We start from the raw sequence: 27,230 nt of genomic DNA, 5'->3' as shown, positions 1-27,230 counted from the left end.
GGCCGAGGGACTCCCTGGCCCTGGCCCCCACGCAGGGAGCGGGGGCTCGCCGGGCTCCCACGTCCTCGTGTTCCCCGGCCCCTCGTTTACCTTGCGGGGACGTGCCGGGAGCTGCGGGCATGGGAGATAGCCAGAGATACCAGGGGTTTGGCACGGAGCTAGCGATCCCTCCTGCCAGGTGCGTGGCTGTAATAAAGTCAGGTGGTCCTTTGATCCTTGAGAAAACCCTTTGCCTGTTTTTAATTCATTGTTTCCTTCTCAATAGTTCAGAGAAATGTTTTTTCTCCTCCATGTCATGTTTCTCCAAGCAACGTTGCCGTTCACCCCAGGGGCTGCTTCATAGCCCACGGGCAGGTCTCTGCCCCATCGACCCCAAAACCCCGAGGCCCACGTTTGAGCAGGCCCCACGTGCCCCTTGTCCTCTGCCCTGTCCCGCTGTGACCGCGGGGTGAAGTTCCCATTGTCCGTTCTCATCCCATGCCATCCTGCGCTGTCGGGGCGAAGCTGCCGCATGCAGGTTTGCGGGAACAGCTCTGCCGAAAACACGAGGCCTCTTGTCTCGCATGCGGAGCACGAGCAGAGTTTGGTGCGGTTTTGGCTGTGCCGGCACCCTGCCAGGCGTGGGGTCTCGGTCTCCCGGTCTCCCCGGCTGCCTGTGCGTGGGGTGGCTGGAGGAGCTGCTGCTCCTCCTCACTGTTTCCCCACTGGTGGGGCTGGTGCCCCACTGGGGGGTGCCAGGGGCTGTATGTGACATCCCTCCCCAATGGCACCCCCTGCCAAGGCCAGTCATGGCCCCCGCCGGAGGCACCGCAGCCCATCGCCACCCCCAGCCAGGCCTCCCACGCTGCCCGCACGCTGCAGGCCCTGCTCACTCAGACCAGACGTGCCGGTGAGGGGCTCTGCGTGTGCTCGGAGGCGCAGGCTGGGAAAGCTGAGCCTTTCCCAGTTGCGCTCCTAAATCACCACAGCATGAATGAGATTAAATTCACCCTTGGGGGATTCCCTGGCTGCAGGGGGTTTACTCCTGGTTGCAGCATCACTGAAATTAAAACTAACTCCCCGCCTGGCCCCCGGAGAGCTGTGCCTTGGAGGTCTTTTTAATGTCATGGCAAGGACAGGGCTGGCAGTCCCCACGGGGATGCTGCCTGCCAGAGCAGACGGAGAGGCACGGCGGGGTGATGTGGGATGTGGGGTTTCCTGCTCGCTCCCTTCTCCCTTACTCCAAACCTGGGAAACATCCCCCTGTGTGGAGGGACAAGCTTCTCATCTTGTCTTTTCCACTTGGTGCTCCTTCCCATCACAGATGCGTGGGGCACTGCAGCCCCCACTGGCTCTCGGCAGCCCCCCAAAAAATTCATCCAGGAGCCCTGGATGATGCCCTGAGCCGCTTGGTCCCATTCGGTGCCCGGCAGGGACGGGCACGTCCCCGCACCTGCACCAGCAGCTCCGTGTGCCTGGCAGTGCCCATGCACAGGCAGGGCATGCTCAGCCAGCGTCCTTCCCGCCGCAAAGGCAGCAGCTGACGCAAGCAGAGATTCAAGGCATCTTTCAGAGCAAAAGAGAGACTTTTTCATCCTGCTGAGCATTGTTTGCCGTCTGGCGCATGCCAGGCAAAACCCTGCCCCATTGCATTTGCCATCTCGGAGCTGGGTGTTCGGCGAGCAGCTTGATTTCACAGTGGGCCTCGTCAGCCGGAGGAAGCAAGACATTAAAGCAGAGCCTTTCCTGCCGTCAGAGCGGGCGGATGCCCCGAGGCCCTCCGGTTTGCAGGTTTGCTCCTCTCCGCCCTCACCTTGCCATGCTTCCATAGAGGTATTTCCTGTTCCCAGGCCACACGTTTTGCTTCGCCTCTGTTTTGCTCAGGTGCTTTAGCTCAAGCATAACTCCAAGTAAGGCTGCTGGATTTTTTTTTTTTTATATCTTAATTTCCTCTTCTTCAGTCCTGCTGCATTTCAGAGACCTGTTTGCAAGTCAGTGCTGTGTTAAGAACCCTTCCAAACGGAGCAGTAACTGTGGGCCCATCACTGAAGACTGATGAATGGACTGAAATGGAGCAAAATTCAGGTTTTTTTGCCCCTCTTAATCTCCAGGGAAGTCAGTTTGGAATAATTAGAGCTAAAGGAAGGGATCAGTAAAATGACCTAAAGCAGCATCTGAGCCAGAAAGTCTCTTGAGAGCTGAGATCAATAGGGAAGGTAATAGCCTTGCTGGAAGGGGCACGGTGTAATGTTAGCACTGGGTAAACACTGCAATAAGAGCCCCGTGTTGCTCAATAACTAACACTTGTTTTCTCCCTGCTGCCCACAAAGACCCAGACTCCTTCCTGAAGTCTGCGCGTCTCCAGCGCCTGCCCTCGTCCTCATCAGAGATGGGAAGCCAGGACGTGTCCCCTCTCCAGGAGACCAGCAAGGACCCTTTTTCTGGAGACTGCAGCTGCCGGCAGGATGGGCTGACTGTCATCATCACCGCCTGCCTGACCTTTGCCACAGGAGTCACGGTGGCCCTGATCATGCAGATCTATTTTGGGGACCCTCAGGTAAGACGAAACAGTGGCTTTGCAGTCGGGCTTTGGCTCCAAAAATAGGAGAAGCTCCCTAACTTTCCTCCTTGCCAGCAGTTTAGCGGGGTAAGTGCTGGTGAGCCCCGGCCAGTGTCAGTGAGACCCTGGGTGCTGAGTCTCTCTCTGCAATTCCACCCCAAATTGTCTTGAAAGCTTTTTCCTGCGGCTGGGGGTTGTGCTCGGAGAGGCGAGCTGGGCTCTCGGCACCTGCCCCGCGGCCGGGGTGTAGATGGCCGTGCCTGGCAGGTTTGGGGGTGCTGCCGGGGGGAAATGGTGTCCCGCTGCTGTGTCTCCAGCTGTGGTTTGAGCCAGATGTGAATGCTTTCAGAAAGCAACCCTTAGTTAAGCAATAGGCATCTTTCGTACATCTCCACTTGGAGAGAGTTTTATGGATCTGTATGCCCAGGCTCACCTCTGGAACAATCTGTCCAGGACCAAGCAGGGGAATAGCTGAAAACAGAGCTGAACCTCCTGCTAATCTGTCCCACAGACCAGTGCTAAATTGCAGAGCAAAGGCAGCATGGCCATGGGGTCATACCTTCCTGCAGAACATCTCCTGCCAAGTACTGCAGCCTGAGAAGGGCCAAGGGGCAGCCAGTGGTCACCATCATCTCCATATGCTGCCCAGCAGGGCAGAGTTGCCTGCAAGTCCATGTGAAAGAGATTTGCTTTTTTTTAATTTATTGTTCTCTCACTGGCATGCAAAACGCAGCCATTGGGAGTGGAGTGGCTTGGCCCCACGGCTGGCTGGCGTGTGGCGCCGGAGGGAGGCTGTGCAATGCAGCCCCTTTCGTGGCACCGCTGGAAGGGCCAGTCCTGCCCGCCAGCCTGCTGTGGCCCTTCTGTCTTCGCACTTCCCAAGGCCACTCTGGCTCACGTTGAGATGCTGCAATCTGTACTGTAGGGTTAAAATGAACCTTTTACAACTTCCCGTGACTGCATTAGCACTGGTGCTGGCACCAGGGAAGGATGAGAACAAGCCGTGGTACTGGGGGGGGATGCTGCATTCTTTGCAGCTGTATTCCTGTTTCCAGTGACCGCATTGCTGCAGTGCAGTGACAGCACGCTGTCGCCCATTGCTCTCGAGGATTAGTCCGACCCTGCTCTGGGGTTGTGGAGGACAGGGTGAGATGTGGCCCACCAGGTTAGCATGTCTGCTGTTGAAAGCCGGCTGAGCTGATGGCCACGGCTACATGCAGAGTGGCCACAGCTGCCCTGGTGCAGGGATGTGCCAAGGGACATATTACTCCCACTGGCATTTGGAGGCACCTGCAAATGCAGATCAGCCACAGCCTTGGCGCTGGCCTCAGGCTTCAGGTCCCACAGAGCTGGGCAAAGATCTGGGCGGCACCAGCACCCCTCCCTGGGCACAACCACTCTCCTCTTCTGGCAGATCTTCCACCGTGGCGCCGTGGTCACGGACGCTGCCCGCTGCACGGCGCTGGGCATAGAGGTGCTCAACAAGCAGGGCTCCTCAGTAGACGCAGCCATCGCCTCGGCCCTCTGTGCGGGAATCGTCAACCCCCACACGTCGGGGATCGGCGGGTAAGTGTTGATCACTCACCCCTGTGCTGTCGTCTGCGGTTGTCCTTAAGCAGGTGGTTTCCCCACCAGCTGAGACGTTCCTTCATAGTAGCCCGAGTCCCAGCACGTGATACCAGGTCTCTGACATCAGGTGGTGGACGTGTCCACATCTGCACAGGGACGGGGACCCTTCCTGTGCACTGAGTTGACAGCAAGGGACAGAGACCCCCAGGGAGGGAAAAGCTGCGTCTGCCATAGTGGCTGCCAGGAAAGTCCAAGCCTCGGGCTCGAGAGGGTTGAAGAGTGACCACAGGCTGCCGAGCCCCTCTGCAAGTGTGCCAGGAGCTTGCAACACCTTGGGCTCTGTCCCAACGCTTTCAGACATTGAGTGCTTCCCTCCATAAGCTCTGCTCCTGCTGCAACAGGAGGCTGAGGTCCGAGCCTGGCTCTGGGCAGCAGCCAGGGGAGGCATGGCGGCGAGGGGTGGCCTCCTCCCAGTCCTCATCCCCAGGGTGGCATCCATGTGAGCCTGGTGCTCTTGGCTCTGCAGGAGGTCTCGGGAGCATTGCATAAAACACCGCCACCTGATAGCTTCTCCAGGCTGCGCCACGGATTGCTGTTGTAAGCAAAAACCCTGTTTTGTTGCAAAACTCCTCGGATTAGAAAGAAAATCCCACATAATCCCAGCCTGGCAGTGGAACAGAGCCAGTGGCCCTCTGGCCAGGCTGGCAGGGACTGATCCAGCCTTGCTGCAGGCTCAGCACAGGGGCTGCCTGCGTCCCGCACTGGCCCTGGCTCGGTTGTCCTGAACTGCTCTCTGGGGAAGGGCAGCAGCAGTCCCCTGCGCCTCTGGCCAGCCCTGGGTCACTGCTGAGGCTGGTGACCTGCTACGATGGCCCCGTCACGCCGGGACTGGCCCCGGCCCCAGTGGCACCCGCACTCTTCATTTTGGCTTTACGGCAGCGGCTGTTGCAGGGACAGCTGGTGCCGTGCCGTAATCCCCGTCTCGCTGCAGGGGTGGGGTGATGCTGATCCACGACATTCGGAAGAACAGGAGCTGGGTGATCGACTTCCGTGAGGTGGCTCCCCTGGGCATCCCACTGGAGGGGGACCTGCAGAAGGGTACCAAGGTGAGGACCAGCGTCCCACAGCCGACCCCTCCAGGGCTGTAGCTGGCTGATGCGTCCAGCTCTCCCTGCAACTCTTGGGCCTGGGGAAGCGACAGGAGGCCTCTCCCATCATGGGAGATCCCGGGCCCTACAGACATGAGGAGTCCAGGGAAAATACTTCTTTGGCAGCCCCAAAATGCCTGGAGCCTGCAGGGCTTGGGGAGTAAAGAGGCATGTCCCTCCGGCAGTGGGGAGCTGCGAGAACAAGAGTCCCAGGAAGGAGCACAATCCCATGTCATTCTGCTGAGTTATTTCTCCTGACCAAACTGAGTTGAGACCAGGATTGAATTTGACTCTTTCCTTCCAAAAACTTTTATTCCCTAATTTAGTGTGTTGCTACAGACCTCCTTCCCCCTCCTAAAGACCATGCAGACACTTCCCATGTGAACATGACTCTCCTTGACTTGCAGTTGGGGACCATGTCTCGTGTCCTCCTGGGAAGAAGACTGCTATTCCTTTTTGTCCTTCCTATTTTACAGCCAGGTCTGCTCGTGGGGGTGCCAGGCATGATACAAGGAATGCACCAGGCGCACCAGTTACATGGGAGGTAAGGCACGAAGCTGGCACAGGTGGGCTGTCCTCATGCTGCGCAGGCTGTGCCCTGGGGTTTCCGCGGGGGTTGCTGGGAGCACACGAGCCCTCGCCATCAGACCACGTTCTCAGCCACCAATCAAAACCATTAGCTAAGGGGTATTTGGAGGCTTGTGTTGAAAAATATGTTCATTTTTTGGTACTTCATTTAACAAAAGAAAGAATTCAGCTTGGTCAGGTTTTCTGCAAAGCGAAATTTTGGCTAACAAGACGGACAATAAATGTTCTCTTAGAAATAGGCACAGGACATTTTAATGCATGTCTGTGTATTTTCATTCTCTCTTTAGCTGGACCCTAAGAAGTGTGGCTGTCCTTGATGCCCTGTTGGGATAGGGAGGGAGGGATCTGAATGACTTGCTCAGGGCTGGGGCCTGGCTTGAGATTTTGCTCCAGAGATGCCCCTTCCCCTGTCCTTGCACTGATATTCCTCTCTGGTGCACGTCGTGGAGCACTGAGATGATCCTGCTAAAACAAAACAACCCACTGAAAGCTCAGTGCTCCTTTTGGCCACCGCTGGCCCCACAGCTTGGTCTTTCAGGAGCCCCCTGACCACAGAGCCGAGCCCTGCGCTTGCTCCCCACCACCCTGCCCTGCTGCACCCCTCCAAGGCACGTTTCTCCTTGTCCTTTCTCCTTTGGCAGACTCCTGTGGTCCGAGCTGCTGGGCCTTGTGGCTGGTGTTGCCCAGGATGGGTTTAATGTCACACACGATTTGGGTGAGTACCTGATGGGGAGGCAAGGGTGGCTGCTTAGCACAGAAGAGCACACTGGCCACTGCGCTCAGGTGCGAGGCAGCTGGGGATGTACGTGGTTATTCATGGGAAATTAAGGCTCTTTGGACCTGGAGATGGATGGTGTTGGGAGCTGAGCAATGCATGAGCCACGGTCTGCAAGGGGAAAGCGTGGTGGCAGCAAAACTGGAGCCCTTCCCCAGCGCTGGTCAGGGACAGGTCAGAGCAGCCCACGCTGAGCAGCCACCCAGGGCCAGCCAGGGAGGGGCACTGGGGTTTCTTTGGGTTTCCTTCCCAGCTCTAATGGATGCATGATCCAGCCTCCCTCTAGTTTTGAAATAGGGCAAGAGGCAACGTCCCCATCAGGCGCACATTGACTCCAGGTCCCCTGCGCGTTCCTGCACCCTGGCTTTTCTGGATGTTCTTCCCCTTCTCGCCCACAGCCAAAGCCATAAGTGAACTGAAGGACCTGAACTACTCTGACAAATTTCGGGAGATCTTCCTGCCGGACGGCCAGCCCTTGCTGCCTGGCATGCTCGTCAGGCGCCTGGACCTTGCGGCCGTCCTGGAGCTGGTGGGGGCAGAAGGGGTGTCAGCTTTCTACAGCGGAAACTTGACCCAGGAGATGATCTCTGAGGTGAGCCGTGTCTGTCCCTGTCTCTGCCCCAGACCACACGGCACAGCCTGGGCGGGGGTGCCACCTGCCATGTCACCTGCTTAAGGTGACAACCTGGAGATAAGCCATAGCCAAGTGTCAGCACAATGATGGGGACAAATGCGTGGAGCCTTCTTTTCCTTTCCTGTCCCTGTCACTGCAGTGGTGTAGGTGACACACAGGTCACTTCCACAGCCTACAGCAGTGAAACCTCCATTTCCTTTATAACCAGGACAGACTGTTTTTTCAAAGGAAAAAAAATCCCAATTTCAAGACCCGTTCTGGGTGTTAGTATTAGTGACAACCCCCTTTTCCCCATAACGAGAGCAGCCCCACTGTTGAGAAGCAAATTTTTGTTGTTAATGGGACTGTACAATATAGACTCCAGGAAGGTGGTTTAAAAATAAAACTGTGAGCCTTGTGAGCAGAGGATCAGACAGGTTTGGTCCCACTTAAGGTTGCCCTAGTTTAACTCCTGTTGTTAGAGGTGCTCTGGAAAAAATAGCAACAACAAACAAAGTAATTATTCTGGTAAAAAAAAACCAAACAACTTTTATACCTGTGTAGCTGCAGTCCGGGTGGTTAGTGACACCATTTTTCCCTACCACCGTGGCTCAAGTGATGCACCTTCAACATGTCATCAGTAATCTGGAATGGGTTCATTCAGCTCAAGCCTTAGGCATTTGTGAATTCTGTGTTTGGGAATCTTCTACGGTTCACCTGGACCACAGCAGTGGTGGAGAACGAGGAACAGGAAAAGTCCCAAGCTCATGGTGCACCTCCACAGCTAAACCCTGCTTTATCACCCCATTCCCCTGACGAAGTGTGGCTGTCCTTGATGCCCTGTTGGGATAGGGAGGGAGGGATCTGAATGACTTGCTCAGGGCTGGGGCCTGGCTTGAGATTTTGCTCCAGAGATGCCCCTTCCCCTGTCCTTGCACTGATATTCCTCTCTGGTGCACGTCGTGGAGCACTGAGATGATCCTGCTAAAACAAAACAACCCACTGAAAGCTCAGTGCTCCTTTTGGCCACCGCTGGCCCCACAGTTTGGTCTTTCAGGAGCCCCCGGACCGCAGAGCCGAGCCCTGCGCTTGCTCCCCACCACCCTGCCCTGCTGCACCCCTCCAAGGCACGTTTCTCCTTGTCCTTTCTCCTTTGGCAGACTCCTGTGGTCCGAGCTGCTGGGCCTTGTGGCTGGTGTTGCCCAGGATGGGTTTAATGTCACACACGATTTGGGTGAGTACCTGATGGGGAGGCAAGGGTGGCTGCTTAGCACAGAGGAGCACACTGGCCACTGTGCTCGGGTGCGAGGCAGCTGGGGATGTACGTGGTTATTCATGGGAAATTAAGGCTCTTTGGACCTGGAGATGGATGGTGTTGGGAGCTGAGCAATGCATGAGCCACGGTCTGCAAGGGGAAAGCGTGGTGGCAGCAAAACTGGAGCCCTTCCCCAGCGCTGGTCAGGGACAGGTCAGAGCAGCCCACGCTGAGCAGCCACCCAGGGCCAGCCAGGGAGGGGCACTGGGGTTTCTTTGGGTTTCCTTCCCAGCTCTAATGGATGCATGATCCAGCCTCCCTCTAGTTTTGAAATAGGGCAAGAGGCAACGTCCCCATCAGGCGCACATTGACTCCAGGTCCCCTGCGCGTTCCTGCACCCTGGCTTTTCTGGATGTCCTTCCCCTTCTCGCCCACAGCCAAAGCCATAAGTGAACTGAAGGACCTGAACTACTCTGACAAATTTCGGGAGATCTTCCTGCCGGACGGCCAGCCCTTGCTGCCTGGCATGCTCGTCAGGCGCCTGGACCTCGCGGCCGTCCTGGAGCTGGTGGGGGCAGAAGGGGTGTCAGCTTTCTACAGCGGAAACTTGACCCAGGAGATGATCTCTGAGGTGAGCCGTGTCTGTCCCTGTCTCTGCCCCAGACCACACGGCACAGCCTGGGCGGGGGTGCCACCTGCCATGTCACCTGCTTAAGGTGACAACCTGGAGATAAGCCATAGCCAAGTGTCAGCACAATGATGGGGACAAATGCGTGGAGCCTTCTTTTCCTTTCCTGTCCCTGTCACTGCAGTGGTGTAGGTGACACACAGGTCACTTCCACAGCCTACAGCAGTGAAACCTCCATTTCCTTTATAACCAGGACAGACTGTTTTTTCAAAGGAAAAAAAATCCCAATTTCAAGACCCGTTCTGGGTGTTAGTATTAGTGACAACCCCCTTTTCCCCATAACGAGAGCAGCCCCACTGTTGAGAAGCAAATTTTTGTTGTTAATGGGACTGTACAATATAGACTCCAGGAAGGTGGTTTAAAAATAAAACTGTGAGCCTTGTGAGCAGAGGATCAGACAGGTTTGGTCCCACTTAAGGTTGCCCTAGTTTAACTCCTGTTGTTAGAGGTGCTCTGGAAAAAATAGCAACAACAAACAAAGTAATTATTCTGGTAAAAAAAAACCAAACAACTTTTATACCTGTGTAGCTGCAGTCCGGGTGGTTAGTGACACCATTTTTCCCTACCACCGTGGCTCAAGTGATGCACCTTCAACATGTCATCAGTAATCTGGAATGGGTTCATTCAGCTCAAGCCTTAGGCATTTGTGAATTCTGTGTTTGGGAATCTTCTCCTACGGTTCACCTGAACCATAGCAGTGGTGGAGAACGAGGAACAGGAAAAGTCCCAAGCTCATGGTGCACCTCCACAGCTAAACCCTGCTTTATCACCCCATTCCCCTGACCTGAGGGCTGCTGCAGGGAAGCATAAACTCTCTATGGAGGAGCAAGGCCCAGGGTTGCAACACCAAAGACCCTGGCAAGCTCTGGGGTCAAGCGCGCAATTCCAGCTTTGGTTGCAGAGCAGAGCAAAGTGCTGGCTTCCCACAGTGTTTATTGTTCCAGCAAAGGGAGGGCATTAGTGTGGTGAAATCAAGTAAAGCTCCAAAACACCCTACCCTTTGTTACCATCCTGTGGCGGGAAGGCACAGGTGCAAAAAAGTATTCTCTGGGGAATTTGAGATGGTGTCTGCAGTGTGGGGGGGACCACGGCTTCTCCCCTTTCTGTGCCATCAGGCTCCTCCTGCCCCACTCCCCGCTGCTCTGCCTGGGCTTTCCGCTGGCCGAGCTCCAGGGAGCCAGCTTCTGGCACAGGCACCTGCCTGCTCATCTCAGCCATTGGGTTCAACCTGGGACTGCTTTGGGAAGGGGGCAGGGATCCCAAGTAGGGGATACATCTTCTTTTGCAGCTTTGGGGTGGTTTGACATGCCCCCCACAACGTGCCCTGCTTTAGCTTTCCTGCTCCAGTGATTCATCCATTTCTGCCAGAGAAAGAGTTTTCTTGCCAAGTTAGCTGGCTAGTTTAGAAATCAGAGCATGCACAGGTTATTTCTTCTTGCCCGTTTTCGGATGGGAATCCAGGGACTCATAGCAGCAACTCACCCCAGCAGAACCTCTCACCAGGTTGTGTGGCTTCTCCTGGGTGGAAGGAAAGAGTTGGCCCATGAGCTCAGTAGCACCTGTACACTGACTGAGAGTATTACCTACTTCAGGGGATTTTAAGATCAGCAGAGTGCAGTTATGATGGTCCTGCCTCATCTCCATCATGACTCAACCACAGAAGACCTGCAGTGGAGGGAATTACCCATCTTTACTATGTTCATGAAAATTACCAAGCCCAGTAAATTGTACCTCTAGGAGAGTCTTACAGAAAGACCAAGGGTACAGCAGATCACTATCACCTGAAATAATTAAAATAGGTCAGGAATTGTATGCTAAAGATTTCTAGTGATGGTGACCTGATACACCCAGGTTCCTTCTCTCCTGGATCCATATATATCTTTTAGCCTGGCAGTATTCAAATGCTTCATAACCTTTAACATACTCATGCTTGTCGCCCAGGGGAGAGAAGGCTGCGAGGCGGTGCCAGTGCCAGTCCCCATCCCCATGGGTAGGCAGAATGTCTTCAGAGCACCCATGGGGTGGGTTAGCTTTTGGAGGTGAGCTGCAGAGCCTTCCAGCGGTGGTGAATGGTGAGCCAGGCCACCAAGGCCATGAAAGCACAGATTTTCAGGGTATCCTGAGGAACCTGGCACTTGGCTTGGGAATCTCAATGGTATTTGTTTGACAGTGTGGTGTGTGTTCACCTGGGCCAGCACAAGGAACACAGAAAGCCTTGACCCAGCTTTCTCAGTATGCGCTGCTTTGCTCTCCTACGCAGGTCCACAACTACGGAGGAGTCTTGGTGGAGGAAGACTTCAGCAATTACAGTGTCACAGTGGAGAATCCCGTCCACACAGTCTACCGAGGTGAACGCCTGACCCATTGCCATGCAACTCCAGTCAAAAGTTTGCTTCACCTGGCAAGAGGTGGCGACAGTATTTAACAAGAGTTGAAGTCAAAGCTGTGCTGAGGTGTCTGCAGAAGAGCCCTCCAGGGAGTTTCCTGTTATTGCCTACTGACACTGATGCATCGTAGGCAATTCAGGAGATTTTCAGCACTTTGAAATGGGCCTTTTTTTTCCTTGATAGTGACCAATGGTATTTTGATAGTGTTAGGGTGTAAAGATGCAACGTGATCACATATTGATGCAATGTCTAGATAGAAGCTGGACCGTAGGCTGGTGCCAACATCTGAAGACAGTTCCCAAAGTTGATCTACAAGGGAGAAAAACTTAGTTTATGCAAAAAGTTTCTAAAATGTCATTCTTTTCCAGAAATCCCTGTATTTACTCTCCTTATAGCTGTAATGTTGCAAACCCATTTTATCTCTGTTATTCCGTACTGCAGTCCAGAAACCAACCAGCCTACCAACAAGAACTGAATTTCAGATGTAAAAAAAAGCATCCCTATTTGGGCTTCCTTTATCCATCATAAAGAAACAGAAAGATACAACAGGAATGTTTTGGGAAATCCTTTTCAAATCATGTTGCTTTCCATTATTTCTCCTTAAATCTGGAAAGGTTTCCCTGTCCTCAAGGACACTAGCTTATGGGAAAGTATTATAACTGGACAGTATCTGACAAAAGCAGCTTCATTCCTCTCTTCTTCCCTTCACAGGTCATCTTGTTTTCAGTCCCCCACCTCCACATGCAGGTCCTGCACTGATCACAGCACTGAACATCCTTGAGGGCTTTAACATCACAAGTCAAGTATCCAGGGGGAATATCTTGCACTGGATGGCAGAGGTAAGAGGAGGTTCAACATTTGGCTGAATTTCTTGAGCTGCTAGAGAATAATTTATTTATTCCTTGGTTGTACAAAAATGTTTGTAGGTAATTCCCAGAGGAGAATGAGCAAATAGACTGCTAAGGTGTAAATCTGAGCTGTGCTGCTGCCTCAGGTAGGTGCAGATCCTGGAGCCTCTTGCTTAGGCAGAGCTTTTTCAGAAGAACAAACTGTGGCTTTTGCCCATTTCTTGTATGCGATCATCTCTTCAGAATGACCCCACAAGCAGCTGGTGGTGGTCCCATCTATTTCCTCCACCTCTTATGCTCCAGTGGCCCTGGCCGTACCAGAGCACTGCTAGGGCACTGCAAGGAGAGTCAGCAATGTCATGCTGTAAGCAAAAACCTACATGCGGCGATGACAAGGAAAACTGACCCAACACTATGGTTTTTTTAAATCTTTACATTTTAGCCCACCTCATGATCTCAGTGGTCCAGATCATGATTTTTCCAGTATTTAGGGCTGTCAGCCCTACCAAAACATTGCAGCTTCCCAGGAAGTCAAGCAAGTGCTCAGTTTCCTGCTCTGTAAGCAGAGTTATGTTCTTAGATGTTTAACAGATCCACAGCCAGGCTTTACGAGTTGGGACTTTTAAGCAAGGGTGTAACCACATCCTTGTAGCAGGCAGGACAGTGGGTGCTTGGCAGTTATTGCCTCTCAGCAAAAATGCAACAAACGGAGGTGTTACACACTGCTAGGCCTGTGCAGAGGCAGAGAAGGTTGACTCACCTAAGCTATTTTTGAGCTCTCTTCAGGAAGCCTTGGATGAATCTATTTGCTCTGCATTTGCACCAGGCCAAGAGTTTCACCCATTGGTTATCATGTCCCAGCTGAGGAACAGCAACCTCCAGATAAAGGGCAGTCACTTCAGAAGACGTGTAACCCTGATTATTGGGATCACATGGCTGAACACATGGCTGAGATTCAGTGCTAGGTCAGCACCAGATAGTCCAGCCCTGAGACAGCCATGACCAAGATGTCCTTAACCTGTGCCTGTGGGGTGGACGTGATCTGCTTGTTTCAGTGGAGCTCTTCCTTGGCCACCAAGCCTCTTGTACATCCTCCGTATGGTATGGTGGTCAGGAGACTAATGGAAACGCCACCTTCTCCACAAGTTAATCATGTTCTACACTGTACATCAGAAGATAAATGGTGACACTTCAGGAGAAGTTGTTGATGCGTGGCACGTATCAAAACAGAAGTCACATCTAGCTATCTACCTGCAGGGTAATGTACTGTCTTGAATCTTGAATGAAAATGGCATGACCTGCAAGCTGAAAGTCTAGTGCATTTCTGCTAGGCACAAGCTGGCTTGATTGAAGAGCCCATTTCTCCTTGTGGCTGCCCTCTGGCTATGCACTGTAAAACCAGGGCTGGATAAACTGTGTCTTTTGAAATTTCATCTTCCCATTTTTAATGGACTGGCTTAGGCAGGATTCTGCATGTATGAGAAACCAGATCCCTTCCTCTTTTTACACCATCATTCCCTTAAGTGTGCTGGGACTAACGCTTTCTGTTCAAACACTTTGGATGACTTACAACTAGGAACATGGGTAGCAGCTGGTGAGCAGAATAGCTCATTTCTGTTCAGCAGTGGTGCTGTGCCAGTGGAGCTGCCGACCAGAGGCAACGGCGAGCCTGGGACCCACTGTCCCACTGGCATTCAGTGTGATCTCTGCTGTTGTGGTGACCACTCAGGAATGGAAATATAAAGTAAGTGGCATCCTGGTGACCCTGTCTGCCAGCTGGCAATGCAGCTGAACCACTGAGCCGGGCTGAGCCAGCTGGTCGGCTCCTGCCAGACATGTTCCACCTTGTACAAACACTGCTGGATGCGCTCAGCTCCCCCAGCACACAGTTTGCCATGCCAAACTGGTGCCCTTTGGTGTGTGGCAGCACTTTGCACTGAGGTATTCCCAGGACCAGGCTTTTAGACATTTTTCTTCATAGGCTTTAGCCAACATGCCAGGAGACCAAGTACCTCTTCCTGTTTAGAGTATCAAAAGTTGTATTTCCAGAGCCACCTAAATGTTTTTCTTTCTTTCTTTCTTTGTGTGTTCAATTTAGACATTAAAAATAGCCCTGAGTCTAGCTAGCAGCCTGGGAGACCCATCTGATGATGTGTCCATCACTCACGCTGCAGAAGGCATGGTGAGGTAGGTCTGAGGCTGACAGGCACGGTGACAGTTGCAAGATGTGTGGTTTGGATATCATTCCTGGATTCGCTCTTTTCAGTGCACAGGGAAACCTGAGGTTTTTCTACCTCTGTTTTACTGAGGAAAGTTCAGTCCTTGAGCGTCCTCCTAGGGCTCACTCTTCCACAAGGATCACGGCTGATACCACGGGGCTCTGGGGATGGCTCATGGGATGTCCTCACACAGAGGTTTCCTGGAGCCAGCTTGATCTTGAGGGTTCCTCCCTCTTTCTCACCCCTCTAAAAATTCCTTCTCAGCACGTTGGACAAATGGCCATCCACGTGGTCATGGCCACACATGCAGTTTCTGACTCTCCCTTCCCCACCGTGGGGCTCAGTGCCTTTGTGGTACACCCAGATGCGCGGGAGAGGCCAGGCCTGGGGTTTCAGCCCAGCCTTCCACCTCAGAGCCAGGTTTAGCCATGGTTGGTGGCCAGAGCTGGACCTGACTTGCCCTCCTCCTGGAGGACTGGCATTCAGCCGTGTGGTGCCACCCCTCGTCCATTGGGGGTGAGTTTACCACTGTAGACAGAGCCTGGGAGGTCCATGGTGTCGCCCCTCTGTGCAGACTGAGCCGTCTTGTCTCCTTCCATCAGGTGAACCAAAGGAGCTCCCGGTCCTCAGTGCCATCCCCCTCAGGGAGACACTGCCAGTAGCTGTGTAGATGTACCCCCACAGAGAGACCAAGAGATGTTCAGCTTCCTAGACTCATGGCTTTCTTTCCTCTTTCCCTCCCTCATTGCTGAAGTAAATCAGAAGCTAATTCCCTGCGCCAGCTGATTAATGACTCCCAGTCCTTCTCATCTGATCTCCGCATGCCTCACTTCTCCGTGGAGAGCGGACCTGCTGCTAGCCAGGTCCTTGTCATGGGACCCGATGACTTCATTGTTGCGGTTGTAAGGTAAAGGATTTCCTTCTTCCCTCCATAATGTACTCAGAGGGTGGGAGCAGGGCGAAGAAAGCAGGTTCAACAGGACAGGATGGGACCAGACCTGGGGCAGCTGAGCTGCTCTGTCCCAGGTAGTCCTGCAACAGGAGAAATGGGGAAGACGGGGTGGAGATGTGTGAGCTGGTGCTGCTCTGCCCTGTGCAATCCTACAGCCCTCTCGCAGTGAAACATGTCTGGATTGGCCTGAATCTGCTCCATGGAGAAGAGGCAATGGCCAAATTTGAGGTCTGATGGGGGCATGGAGACAGATCCATCACCTAGAGGTGAATCCTTAAACACAGGGAGGGACAGAGCTGCTATTGCCCACATGGCTCCTGCTTCTAAGTACATGGAGACTTTCACTCCTCACATCTAACCAGCCCTAAAGAACTACCGAAGAGTCTCTATCAAGCCCAGATGGGACAGAAAATTGGAGTCCCGAAAGCCTCGAGGTGTACAAAAGTCTCTGGGAGGATTTTTATGAGATTTTGTGTTTCTTTTCAGTTCTTTGAATCGTCCCTTTGGCAGTGGAATAATAACACCCTCTGGAGTCCTCCTGAACAGCCAGATGTTGGACTTCTCCTGGCAAAATAAAACAATGAACCACTCCATTCCCAGGCCGGTAATGAATGACATGACAAATTCTTTATTTGAGCTGTCCGTACCATTTTTTTCAATTTTATTCTCATCTCCACAACAGGGAGGCTATTTAATGCCTTATTAATAACTGAGAGACAACAGTCTGTAGAAAGATCCTATTTTTTCATTATATGAGCCGCTGAAACAGAGTAAACAGAAGGCTTCATGTGTATCAGTTATCATTATAATGCAGTTTTATCAAACAACGCTGCACATCTCAGCTACTGATTTTCCCTGCAGTCCAGATGCACTTTAAAGCAAACATCCTTTTCTGTGGACTTGAATTAAGGACTCTCTGTAAACCCACAGAGCAGCAATTCATAAAAGTAACAGATAGCAGGAAAAAAATCTTCGGGTCTTGGAAAGAAACAATTACAGACCAGTACCGGTGGCTGCCAGTGCTGCCTTGTTGTTTCTTCTTTCCATGTATTTAAAACCATCCCACTTTGCTGGGTTGGTACTTTAGAAGTGGGTGAATGGCTCGTATACCTTCTGTAAAAGAGAGCCACGGCATGAACGGGACAGATCCTGTTAACATCAGAGAGCATTATCACAGCAGTGAGGATGTCAGCCTTGTAAAACTACACAAGTGCAATTGCTGGCTGAAGCATAAAGAGTAAGAAGTTAACCTGCACAATTTGAGCACCAGCAAAGCTTTAGTTGGCTTGTTGAAATTTTTTGGTGTGTCTTTTCTTCAACTGCAGCAAAATCTCATTCAGCCTCGGAAACGGCCCCTGTCTTTCCTGTTGCCCACCATCGTGAGACCGTCCGAGGGGATGTGCGGGACGTACCTATGTCTGGGAGCTAACAACGGGGACAAAGCCTTGAGCAGCATCGTTCAGGTCAGGGCTGTGTCTGGGCACCCACCCTCTCAGAGCAGCTGTTGAGCTCAACGCTGAGTAGGGTCCCCTCCTGCAGTACAGGCTTTCCCTTCCTAATGTCCCAGGCTGTGTTGAAACTGGTGGCCGCAGGATTACAAGTTCAGTCTTTGATGTCACCAGTTCCACACATTTGGTTTTTTCAAATCTCTAAGAGCTACCGGTTTACTTCTCTTGGACCTTTCCTGGTGGCACCACTCATAATTGTAGAGGAAAAGCACCTTGGCAAAATCTGTAATGGTTTTGCGTCATTCTAATACCTGTTCAAAGCTCATCTTCAGGATCATTAGGAAAAAAAAAGAGCATTTTGTATTCAGAGAATTGCAGGAGACTGGCGGGCTCCTTTTAGTGCATTCCCAACTGATTTCCTCCCTGCTCAGCACTTGCTATAAATTGGGCAGCTTCTCCTAATTTATGATTTGTAATGAGGTGAAGTACTTGCCAATAGCTTGATTGCATGCACAACAGCAATGGATTGCTAAAAAGAAAGGCACAACAAGAATGGCTCCCATTTTCCTTACCTTTTGGAAGGCATTATTCAGAGCAAAACTAAAGCCAACCATTGCTTCCTAATGCTTTGTTTGGAGAAGTCACGTGCTGAGCTCTTGGCTGAAACAAACATGTATTTAGAGATTACATCACGTTCCAGACACACAACTCTCCTAATTTAGCAGGAACTATGTGACAAAAAGCCCATGCAATCCTGAAAAGGTACCGCTTTTCCACCAATGATATACAGGCCATATTTCAAGGGCCTCTTCATACGTGCAAAACCCTGCGTTAGTTCATGCAGTTTGGTAAACGGTTCAAAATCTTCTTTGCCTGCTGCATCTTGCAGATGTTGGAGCCACCAATTAGGGGGATGCTCGGGAAGTTGGCTTCTCCTGTTCTCATTACTTTTTTAATTATTGAGGATCTTTTATTCTCTTGCAGGTTTTGGTAAATGTTTTGACATTTAACAAGAATCTGAGTGAAAGTTTGTCACTTGGTCGACTTCACCCACAGCTTCAGTCCAACACCTTGCAAGTTGACAGTGAGTATGGACACGGGGTGTGGTGCAGCCTAAATCTAGTGTGTTTAGAAAAGGAGCAGGATTTTCTTAGCACACTGCTGTGGAAGTGTGACAGCCCAGCGCACAGCTCACCGTGCTCTAAGGTCCCCCGTGGGTGCGGAGGGTTTTGGGGAAGACGGAAAGCAACCTAGCTTCTTCAAAGCTTGGAGCCCTTGCTGAGCCATGCCCTCTCCCTCTCATCTTGGGAATGCTCCCTGGCCCCTCCAACACCACCTGTCCAAACTCTTTCAGGTGCTTCTCCCCAACCCTCCCTCTGTCCCAGCTCACCTCCTGGTAGCAGCCTTGTCCTGTCCTTAAAACCTTTTGGCGATCTGATGCCACTGAGGATATCCAAATAAACAAGACTGCAACCACAGCTTCACCCAGACAGGTCCTGAAAGCTAGCAGATCTTCCTACACTTTATTACCACTGCCATAAATGATACTTTTTCGCTTTCCAGTCCATGTCTCTTAACTCCACCAGCTGGGGAGAAGACAAGGCTTATGGCAAGGCTTGTAGCTTGACAGTGCTGGAAATGCAGCATCAATGCTGACGCTCTGGAGACTGTACTGCCAGCTCTTGTCCTTGTTATTACAAGTCTTGGTCTATTTGGTGTTTTTCACAAAGCCCCATACCTTACCAGAGTGAACCATAAGTGAAATTTCGTTCTCATTTCACACAAAATAGCCAAAGTTTCTAGGCCTTCCCATTTCAGAGGAAAATCTAAAAATGTCTGTTGAGTGTGACCTGCAGACTTGGAAACTAGAATGTAATTAAAACAAATCCAGAACTTCAAAAGGTCCTAATTTGTGGGTTTGGACATTTGGCATCAACAAGATATATGTTCAGACACATCTGCAATGTATATAGCTTAAATAACTGTGGGGTTTCTGTGTGCCTGCTCGGTTTGTTCAGCTGCATCCCCAGCTTCGTATCTTCAGGCACTTCTGTTCATACAGAAATTACAAAACATCAAATAAACAAAATAAAAGCAGAAGAGCAAGCAACCTAAGGTAGATGGCTGGAAGATTAAGAAATACGTGAAGGGGAAGTTGGAAGGCTTATCACAAAGTTTGTCACTTGGCAACTTGTTTTACTATCATTTGTTTTGAGCTGCCTTGCATCTTATTTTGACTAATAACTGTTCATACTGTTATTTGTAACTAAGCTCTTAAGAGCAGGGACTGCCTCGTGTTCTGTAAGAAGAATAACTACAGTAGGTGCCAACAACGTATTTTCCCCTTTTTCCAAAGAGGAGTATCTTCCATGTCTTTAAATGGTCTTCTGGATCCTCTCATTTCCCCCACTGCACAGAGCACTGCCCAGCTCTGAACAGCCTCTGCTGCTGAGCGCTGAAAGACTGCTCCTCGGAGCGGTGAGTGCTGGTCCTCCTCATCCGCTTGGCTTGCCCTAGCTGGGACACCTTCTGAAGAGGCTGCAGGCAGTTTCCTTCACACTGCAGATCCCAACAGGGTTAGAACAGAGCTTTGCATCAGAGGCAACAGTAGTTTCAGTTACAAACTCCTCTTTTAAAATCCCTACAGGTGAATTTCCTGAAGAAGATATTGAATTTCTTGTAGCCGGGGGCCATCAAGTGGATAAAGTCAAAGTGGTCTCCCTAGTTCACGGGGCCAGGAGGACCAACAGTTTAATCATTGGCCTGAAGGACCCCAGGAGCGTGGATGCTGCCGGAGCCACAATATTGTAGCACCTCCCAGATGATGTGTTCACTGAACAAGGCTTAGACAAATCAACCCAAGTGACGTGCGTGTTCTGAAATGGCCCCTTCTCCATCCCCAGAGCAGGAGCCCCGCATACACACTGCTGAGGAGACTTTCCGCATTCCCCACCCAGGATGACACCAGAGGGGTTAGCAGCACCAACATACAGCACTCTGGGTTTTTTTTCTTTTATTTTTAAATTATTTGAATAGCAAGCAGCCCGGTCCTTGTTACAGGAGTGCAGGGAGCACACTTTTCTTTTGGCAGAGTCTTGCCAAATAATTTCAGTCTTTTCAAAAGCCCAATTATAGCTGGCATCTTAATTTTAGTGAGCAGGAACATTAGCAAAGGAAAAAACAGCTGATGATGATACTGTCATCTTCATCTCCCTGTCTTTCCCAAGTTCATTCTTTGCCTCTTGTGTAAGCCAATAATTAATACAGCCTAATGTAGTGTTTGCAGGTGCCTGTAGCTGGAATACTGGGGAGTCCTTTAATACTCCGTATGGGCCAGCTGATTTTTACCAGCGTGCAGCCTCCTGTGTTAGTTCCTTTTCTCGCATCGCTACATACCTTAAATTTCAGGAGTAAATATTTTGAATCAAGTCGCTGCGCAGGCTCACTGGCAGTCTGATTTTGTAACCGGAGCAATGGTTTTCAGCTTCTAACAACTTCTGGACCCCCAATAGTTCTTACAGAGGTTCAGCCTCCTCCATGGTGAATTTAAGCTTAGTGGTAATGGGCTTAATTTTCTTAGATACTTTTTGGAGATATCTTAGCAGTACTCCACAGACTTGTAAAAATCCGCAGACCATGGACTGAAAACCACATGGAGAGCGTTTAGGTAGGTTCAGGGCTTTCCTTACACTGCCTTATCTGTCTGCTCTGAAAGCCTGAATCGTGTAATCCCTACAGAGAGGCTTGGGATTTCCTGCTTACTGAACTCATGCCCGTACTTCAGCTCCGTATTTTGATATTAGTGGCTCTATTGGAAAAGCTGAAGAGGGTGAGAGAGAAGGCACAAAACAAACCAAACACTACTGAGGGAATCTTCTGTCTGCAGCACGTAGTGCAAAGTATAAGAATATTTCTGCATTTCTTGTCTGAAATAGAGTGAAGAAATAATACCACATCTGACAGCTGCACCACTTCATTCAACCCACATTTGGACATTTCCTTCTCTTTTTACTAGCAAGTTAGACCGAGGCACCTGGCACTAAAAAATTCTGGAATTTGATCATTTTCTGTGGTCTAAAATGTGATGATTTCCTTCATGGTGCAAATGCATCTATGGCCACTGTACATATTATATATGTATGTCTGCTTATGGTTGTCTTGGTCTTTCATTTGATGATTACCCCAGTCACCCCCAACCCTCCTGAGGGACCCTGTAACACCCATCTGTTTGTAACGCACCTTCTCACACTCGTTGCCATTTGAGACGGGGAGCGTGCGGGTCGTTCTGGGGCGGTCAGGGTGCTACGGCAGATAATCGGACTAATCGCTCCTGCCACCTGCCAGCTGAGGATCTCAGAGCATCTTACGTGAAGCCTTGCACGTTGCACCGAGGAAGGACAGAGATACTTTTATGCTCCGCTGAAGCGCAGCCACCCATGAGAAGAGCACGACAGCTGCCTAGCAGACGGGAACATCAATGGTATTTTCTGTTACAAATGCGTCAGTGGCCTCAGCTGAGAGACGGGGGAAGTACAACGTTGTCTTTGGGAAGTTGTCTTCTGTGCCACCACACTGCCCACAGGGCAAGAAGAGACTTTCTTCGCCACAGGGGCATCAAATCTATTTATTTATTTTTTTGTTATCAGCACTAGAGTTGGTCACTGCCCGAAGTCGGAGCATTTATAAAACTTTACGTGTCTTAGAGCAGACTTCTTCAGGTTTCACGGGAAGGGAAGGATGCAGTTTTGTGCGTTGAATCTCACTGGTGGAAATTTGGGGTTTTCTGGTACAGTACAGCAGTGATCTATCCCTCGGGCATGGAGGTTTACTGTGCACAGCTGCAAAATAAGTGGTCAAGTCATCGTTGCTTCAGTACTTTGCATGGAATATCACAAAACACTTTGAAAGATAAAATTCCTCCTTGTTAACTGAATTCACCAACTCACTTCTGATGCTGGAAACTGTGTATTCATTTGGGAGTTAAAGACTCTGGTCTTGATTCAAAAGGGCACTTACACGCCCCAAGGTACAATTTCACAGCAGTTATTCAGAATCTTAAAATAAAGCATGTTCCTAAGTGCTCTGCTGGATCATGGCCTATGTTGCAAAAAAGAGAAAATTTAAAATAATTGGAAGATGGGACTTAGGCCCCTAGGTTATGGCTAAGAGAAGTAAAAGTATTTTGAATTATTTCCCATTTTCTCTGTTTAAAAATGGCATCAGTATAGCACAGATGTATTCGATATGGAAACCTTTAATCTGCTAATTGGCCCAGTGTCTCCGATACTTTGAGTCCATCTGTTGTGATGAGATCTGATGAATTTAATGTGAGGTACCAAGAAATACCCGATGTTTCCTTCTGTACAGGTGAGATAGACATTGTGAAATAAAGGGCCGTATTCTGGAGATGTGTGTGTGCAGAGTAACTGCATTGATTTCAACCCAGCTATTGCAGACGTCTAACAGCTCTGAAGCAGAATTTGTCCTGAAACTTTTGCATGAAAGTGTCAGTGAGGAGCTCAGAACACAAAATACAAAATATAAAGTGGCTGAGAAAAACAATGAAGAAAATTTTTAAAGGAACAAAATAAACCCAAACAAAATAAAGAAAAGAAAAAAAAGATGCCTTTGCCAAATATGACTATTATGATCTGGTACGTGATCAGCTTGTCTCTGCCCACATTTGCATTGCTCTCCGTCAACGTATACTGGCTTTTACATCGGGATAAGCTGGAGACAAGCTCTGCCGCTAAGTGTTACCTCAATTTATCAGTATTCCTCACAAAGGCTCGATGACGTTCATGAGCACAGATAACAAGCAGTGCTTCGCTAGCTTTAGATACCGCTGTTCACCTGTATGCATCGAGCACTGATCGCTGCATATAGAAGCTTAAAGGGGGGACGAGGCGGAAGTCAGCGCTGCCATCCTGCAGCAGGGGGGACGAGGATGCTCCAGCCCCTCGGCCATGCCGTTTTGTTCCATCACTGTCCCGTGCCCAGACACTGAGAGGGGCTGGAGCCTGCCTTGCTCCCACCGGTCTGGACGGGGGCAGATGCTGCTGGGGTTGTCGGGGTGGTTAGAGCCACGCTGCCGGTGTGGCTTGGGGCAGCGCCCGGCACAGGTGCAGGAAGGGCCGGGGATCCCCTGCTGCCCCTGGGCGTGGGCGTGAGACCAGCCCAAGAGTGGCCCTGGGCACACCGGGTGTTTCTGCACTCCAGCAAGCACCTCCGGCAGCGTGCCTCCCTCCGTGCCTCGGGGGACCGGGGACTGCCAGGCACAGGTGAGGGCAGAGAGCAGCTGGTGTCACCATAACCGGGACAGCAGGCTCAGGTCCCCAGTCTCTGGGGATGATGACTGGTGTCCTACAGCTCTGCTGCAGCTCTGCCAGTGTCTCTCTGAGGGGTCCCTCAGCTGGGGCGGCGAGTCCAAAAGCGCTTGTTCAGCGTCAGCCGGTCGGCTGGCTGCCAGGGGGGAGCTGGACCCTCCAGGTGGCTGCTGGGTCCCTCTGGACCATCTCAGAGCCTCCTTCCACCTGCTGCACAACTCGACAGGCTTCCATGGACTGATCCCGGACACTGACTTGTTGGAGAGGAAGGGGGGCTGGGCGTCGGTAAACACCATGAGATGAAACCTGCATCTCTTTCATGAACACATCAAAAACACCGAAGATTTTGTAAGGTTTTGCTAAGAATCAGGTGGAGCGGGAAGAGCCCCTGTAGCACCCAGGTATTTTCATCACAGCGGTTTTGGAAAGATCTTCCATACTTCAGTGATGGACATCTGCACGCTAGCCAGGGAATGAAGAGCTCTGAGAGGCAGAGCACTATCTAAAAATGAAACACATTGTGCGGAGGGCAGAAGAGCCTATGGAGTAGGAGCACTCGAGCACTGAAACACGCTGCCCAAGAAGGGCCCTCCAGTGGCCACAGCATTTTTAGATGCAGATTGTCCTCGCAGAGCTGACCCTGCTGCCTGGGGGCAATATCCCGTTTGACAAGAACTGCTTGGCAGCCGTGACCCTTCATCCACCAGGACTGCCCCCAGCACGGCCGGGGCTCCCCACCCAGCGACTCTCACCCTTCCATCTCCTTGGAGCCGACAAGGAGCGGATGACTCCTGTGGTACTCCCACCCTATCCATCACGTCTGTAGCCAATTGCCCACCTCTCTCTTTCTCGACACACTCACAGTTTAACAAAATCCCAGATCAAAAGTGATTGTGACTGCAATGCAACAGGTCTCCCTTCCTTCTCTCTAAGCGAGCATCGTACCGGTATTAGAGGAGAAATTATTTTGTTCAAGTCATTGTATAATATTTAAGTTTGGAAAAATCTAAAGCTGGTCATGAGTCTACCTACTTTTTCTGTATAATACCTTTACTTTGAAAATACTGTCATCTGAAAATGCATGTAAATATAACCACAGTTTTGACTGTTGTGATCTCAAATGCATTTCTCTGTTCTGTTTGTGGACAATGAAGCAGCTCAAACAGCTGTCTCTGTGTGCTGTACGTAGCCCTCCTCTGCAGGTGATGTTGTATTAGCATGTATCATTTGTTTTGCAGCAAAGCTTCAGAATCCAAACCAAAATGAGGGTCTGCTCATAGAGGGGCTCCACAAACACAGAATGACGGGACAGCTCTAACCCCTAAAAAATCTCCCGTCTTGGTTATGGTGTACAGAGGCCAGGCAAGATCTAGAAAAGTTTAAGCTTCACAGCATGGATCCAGGCTGTGCAATAACCTCAGCTCTGGAGATCTGCCTGCAGTGCACCTTGCTGCAGAGACACGCCTGAGCATGCAGGCAGCAGAATGCCAGGGTGGTAGTGCTTGAGCTGTCCTGTATTTCTTCCCCTCGCAGTCCTCCGCATCACATTATTCCCTTCTCACCACTGCCAGGTGCCTGCCGGTCTCCTGCTCATCGGCAGCCAGTGAGCCGCATGCCTTTGGCTAGCTGCAATATGCAGTATAGCAAACCCACTTTGGGTTCCTCCAGCTGTCGGTCTTAAGCAGAGATGCCTCAGAAGGGTCCTTGGTCGTGTCCTGCCACCCTGGTATCCCTTCAGCTCTGCCTTCCCTTTACTTCCTTACACTTGTGGCAAAGCTGTTTTGAGAGAATGGGGATTAATTTTAATCGTGTGGAGTTTGTGACAGTTCTGGTCTTTCCCAATAGCAGAAGGATAAGGAAAAGCCATCATCAGAAGCAGCGTGCTACAAAGTGCTAAGTGGATGTACGAGGCACCAAGCTGCTAACGAAGGAAGGGCTTGTTTGCAAACTCCATGTGTGATTAGGCACAGGAAAGTTATTCGTGTGGGCCCTCTCAAGCCCAGATCAGAAAGGCACAGCGCTTAGATGGCTCGAGCAGATCTCAGTGAGATACCTCAATATTGTGCCATCAGAAAACTCGGGTTTTGAAAAATAGTGTTCTACTTGTTCTTGTTTGCTATGGTATACGAGATGTGCCCGGTATGAATGTAGGTAATACATGCAAAACCAAGCAAACAAAAAAACCTGAAGGACAATCTTGCAAGACAAGCACAGCAGCATCAGTGGGAAACACGGGGATTTTTTGGAAGCGGCACTCTGATCTAACTGCGCCAGAGCGGGAAATGCATGAGCCTTTTGGGGAAGATCAGGCTGGAGGAGGAACATGTTAAATGCAGCTGGCTTAAGAAGTGGCTCCTGGAACAGAGGAACGCACGAAGGCAAGTGCGGAAGAAAGGTAATTCTCGGGTACTGAAGAAGTCTTCTCTCAGCTTCCTTGCATTTCCAGCCTGTCTCAAAAGACAGGAGCAGAGTAAGGCAAAGCATGGGAACCGTCCACGCTAACGCAAGCAGAAACTCCCCGACAGACAATCAGATGTAATGAACGATACTCGTTGCTGCGACTGACGCCCCGTTTCCTCTTCTGACACCTCTGAGGGCCTCCCGGGGCTTGCGGAAGGGCTTTTCACTTGTCCGTCGCACACCGGAGAGGTGCTGGAGGTGGGGTCCCCGTCCCAGAAACTGGGGAAGACGTAAATGGAAAAAGGCATGAGCAGGACAATCCTTCAGTAAAGAATTACTCAATGCTTGTCTGCCGGCAGGGAGCTTTAGAGCTGCGACTGTGAAGGAAACAAGCAATCTGCTTGCAGCTTTCCACACACCAACAATATTTAATTATTAAGATAAGTCATATACTAACCATGATGTTCATTATTTTGTTTGGGGGTTTTTTTATGGAATGCATTTATAGGTCAATTTAAAAAAAGATTTTTTTCTGTGTTGTGAGCTATAGTGACAAATGAGCTGTGGGATTGTTGTATTTAAAAGGTTTTGCAAAATAAAAAAACTTTTTCCTCTTTTCATGTAATTTATCCTGCAGTAATCTGCGTAAAGCCCGTGCCAGGGGGGTCTGCGAGGGCTGGCTCCAGCTGTGCAGCCGCACGGGCCTGCACCACCCCTCCTGAAGCCAGCAGGACCTGCTCCAGTTACTAACGTTAATCATACGTGTTTTTGCAGGACCAAAGTCTTTATTTTTCCCACAAAGGTCCTGTGATTATTTTACTAGCCTGAAATAGTAATTGCCACGCGTTTCTCTTCTTTACCACCACCAGGTAATAGCTTTCTGCTTAAAGCAATGACCATCGGGAAGAAAACCAGGCATTTCTGCAGTGCCACCGTCTTTTTACATTAATTTATCGTTTCTCATATCAACAAGGTTTGTAGGAAGAGACAAACTGGAGGGCTGTGTCCTGCGAGCTGTTCTGTGGGGATCACCTCTGCTGCAAAGCCCCCCCGCGTGCTGAGGTGTCTCTTTAGGGAGTGAGCATTGCCCGCCGGGGACTGCGGGACCGCGGGCCTGTTCGTTAACCAGATAAACAGACTTCTAATTAAAATTCAGCATTGCGGCCTTCGCTGAGTCCGTATCGGGTCACTCCCTGGCTTCTTTCCCATCTCCCCAGTGGTAAAACAAAACTAAAGAAAGTACGATTCACTGACATTTATCAAGTCCGAAACCTTCGGATGAAAAGTTCCTCTGAATTAAAAACCTTGGTTCCTAGTAACTGCCTATAAAGGCCTTAATTACTATTTTTTCTTAAACTTCATCCAGGAAACACTTTTCATCCACTGACGACGGGGACGCCAACCCCACGGCCGGCGCCCGCCCGGAGGCGATGCCCAGGCTCTCTCCTCAGGCGGGAGGACCTGCCCTGGCAGCC

At 50.7% G+C, this 27,230-nt stretch overlaps 1 protein-coding gene across 1 annotated transcript; it reads left to right on the top strand.

Moving 5' to 3' along the window:
* Nucleotides 1–1,555: 1,555 nt before the first annotated feature.
* GGT7 (gamma-glutamyltransferase 7) lies at nucleotides 1,556–22,433 on the top strand. The gene is made up of 16 exons (XM_009283254.1): nucleotides 1,556–1,770; nucleotides 1,941–2,064; nucleotides 2,310–2,536; nucleotides 3,954–4,105; nucleotides 5,100–5,214; nucleotides 5,733–5,800; nucleotides 6,486–6,559; nucleotides 7,018–7,211; nucleotides 11,436–11,523; nucleotides 12,274–12,401; nucleotides 14,509–14,597; nucleotides 15,384–15,536; nucleotides 16,068–16,185; nucleotides 16,907–17,044; nucleotides 18,014–18,113; nucleotides 19,677–22,433. The coding sequence occupies exons 2-16, from the start codon at nucleotides 2,049–2,051 to the stop codon at nucleotides 19,838–19,840; spliced, it is 1,824 nt and encodes a 607-aa protein (XP_009281529.1). The 5' UTR covers nucleotides 1,556–1,770; nucleotides 1,941–2,048; the 3' UTR covers nucleotides 19,841–22,433.
* Nucleotides 22,434–27,230: the final 4,797 nt, after the last annotated feature.

This window comes from Aptenodytes forsteri, unplaced genomic scaffold, assembly GCF_000699145.1.
Source record: "Aptenodytes forsteri isolate BGI_AS27 unplaced genomic scaffold, ASM69914v1 Scaffold38, whole genome shotgun sequence".
Taxonomy (NCBI): domain Eukaryota; kingdom Metazoa; phylum Chordata; class Aves; order Sphenisciformes; family Spheniscidae; genus Aptenodytes; species Aptenodytes forsteri.
Note: the sequence above shows the minus strand (reverse complement) of the source record. Positions and strands in the feature narration are given on the sequence as shown.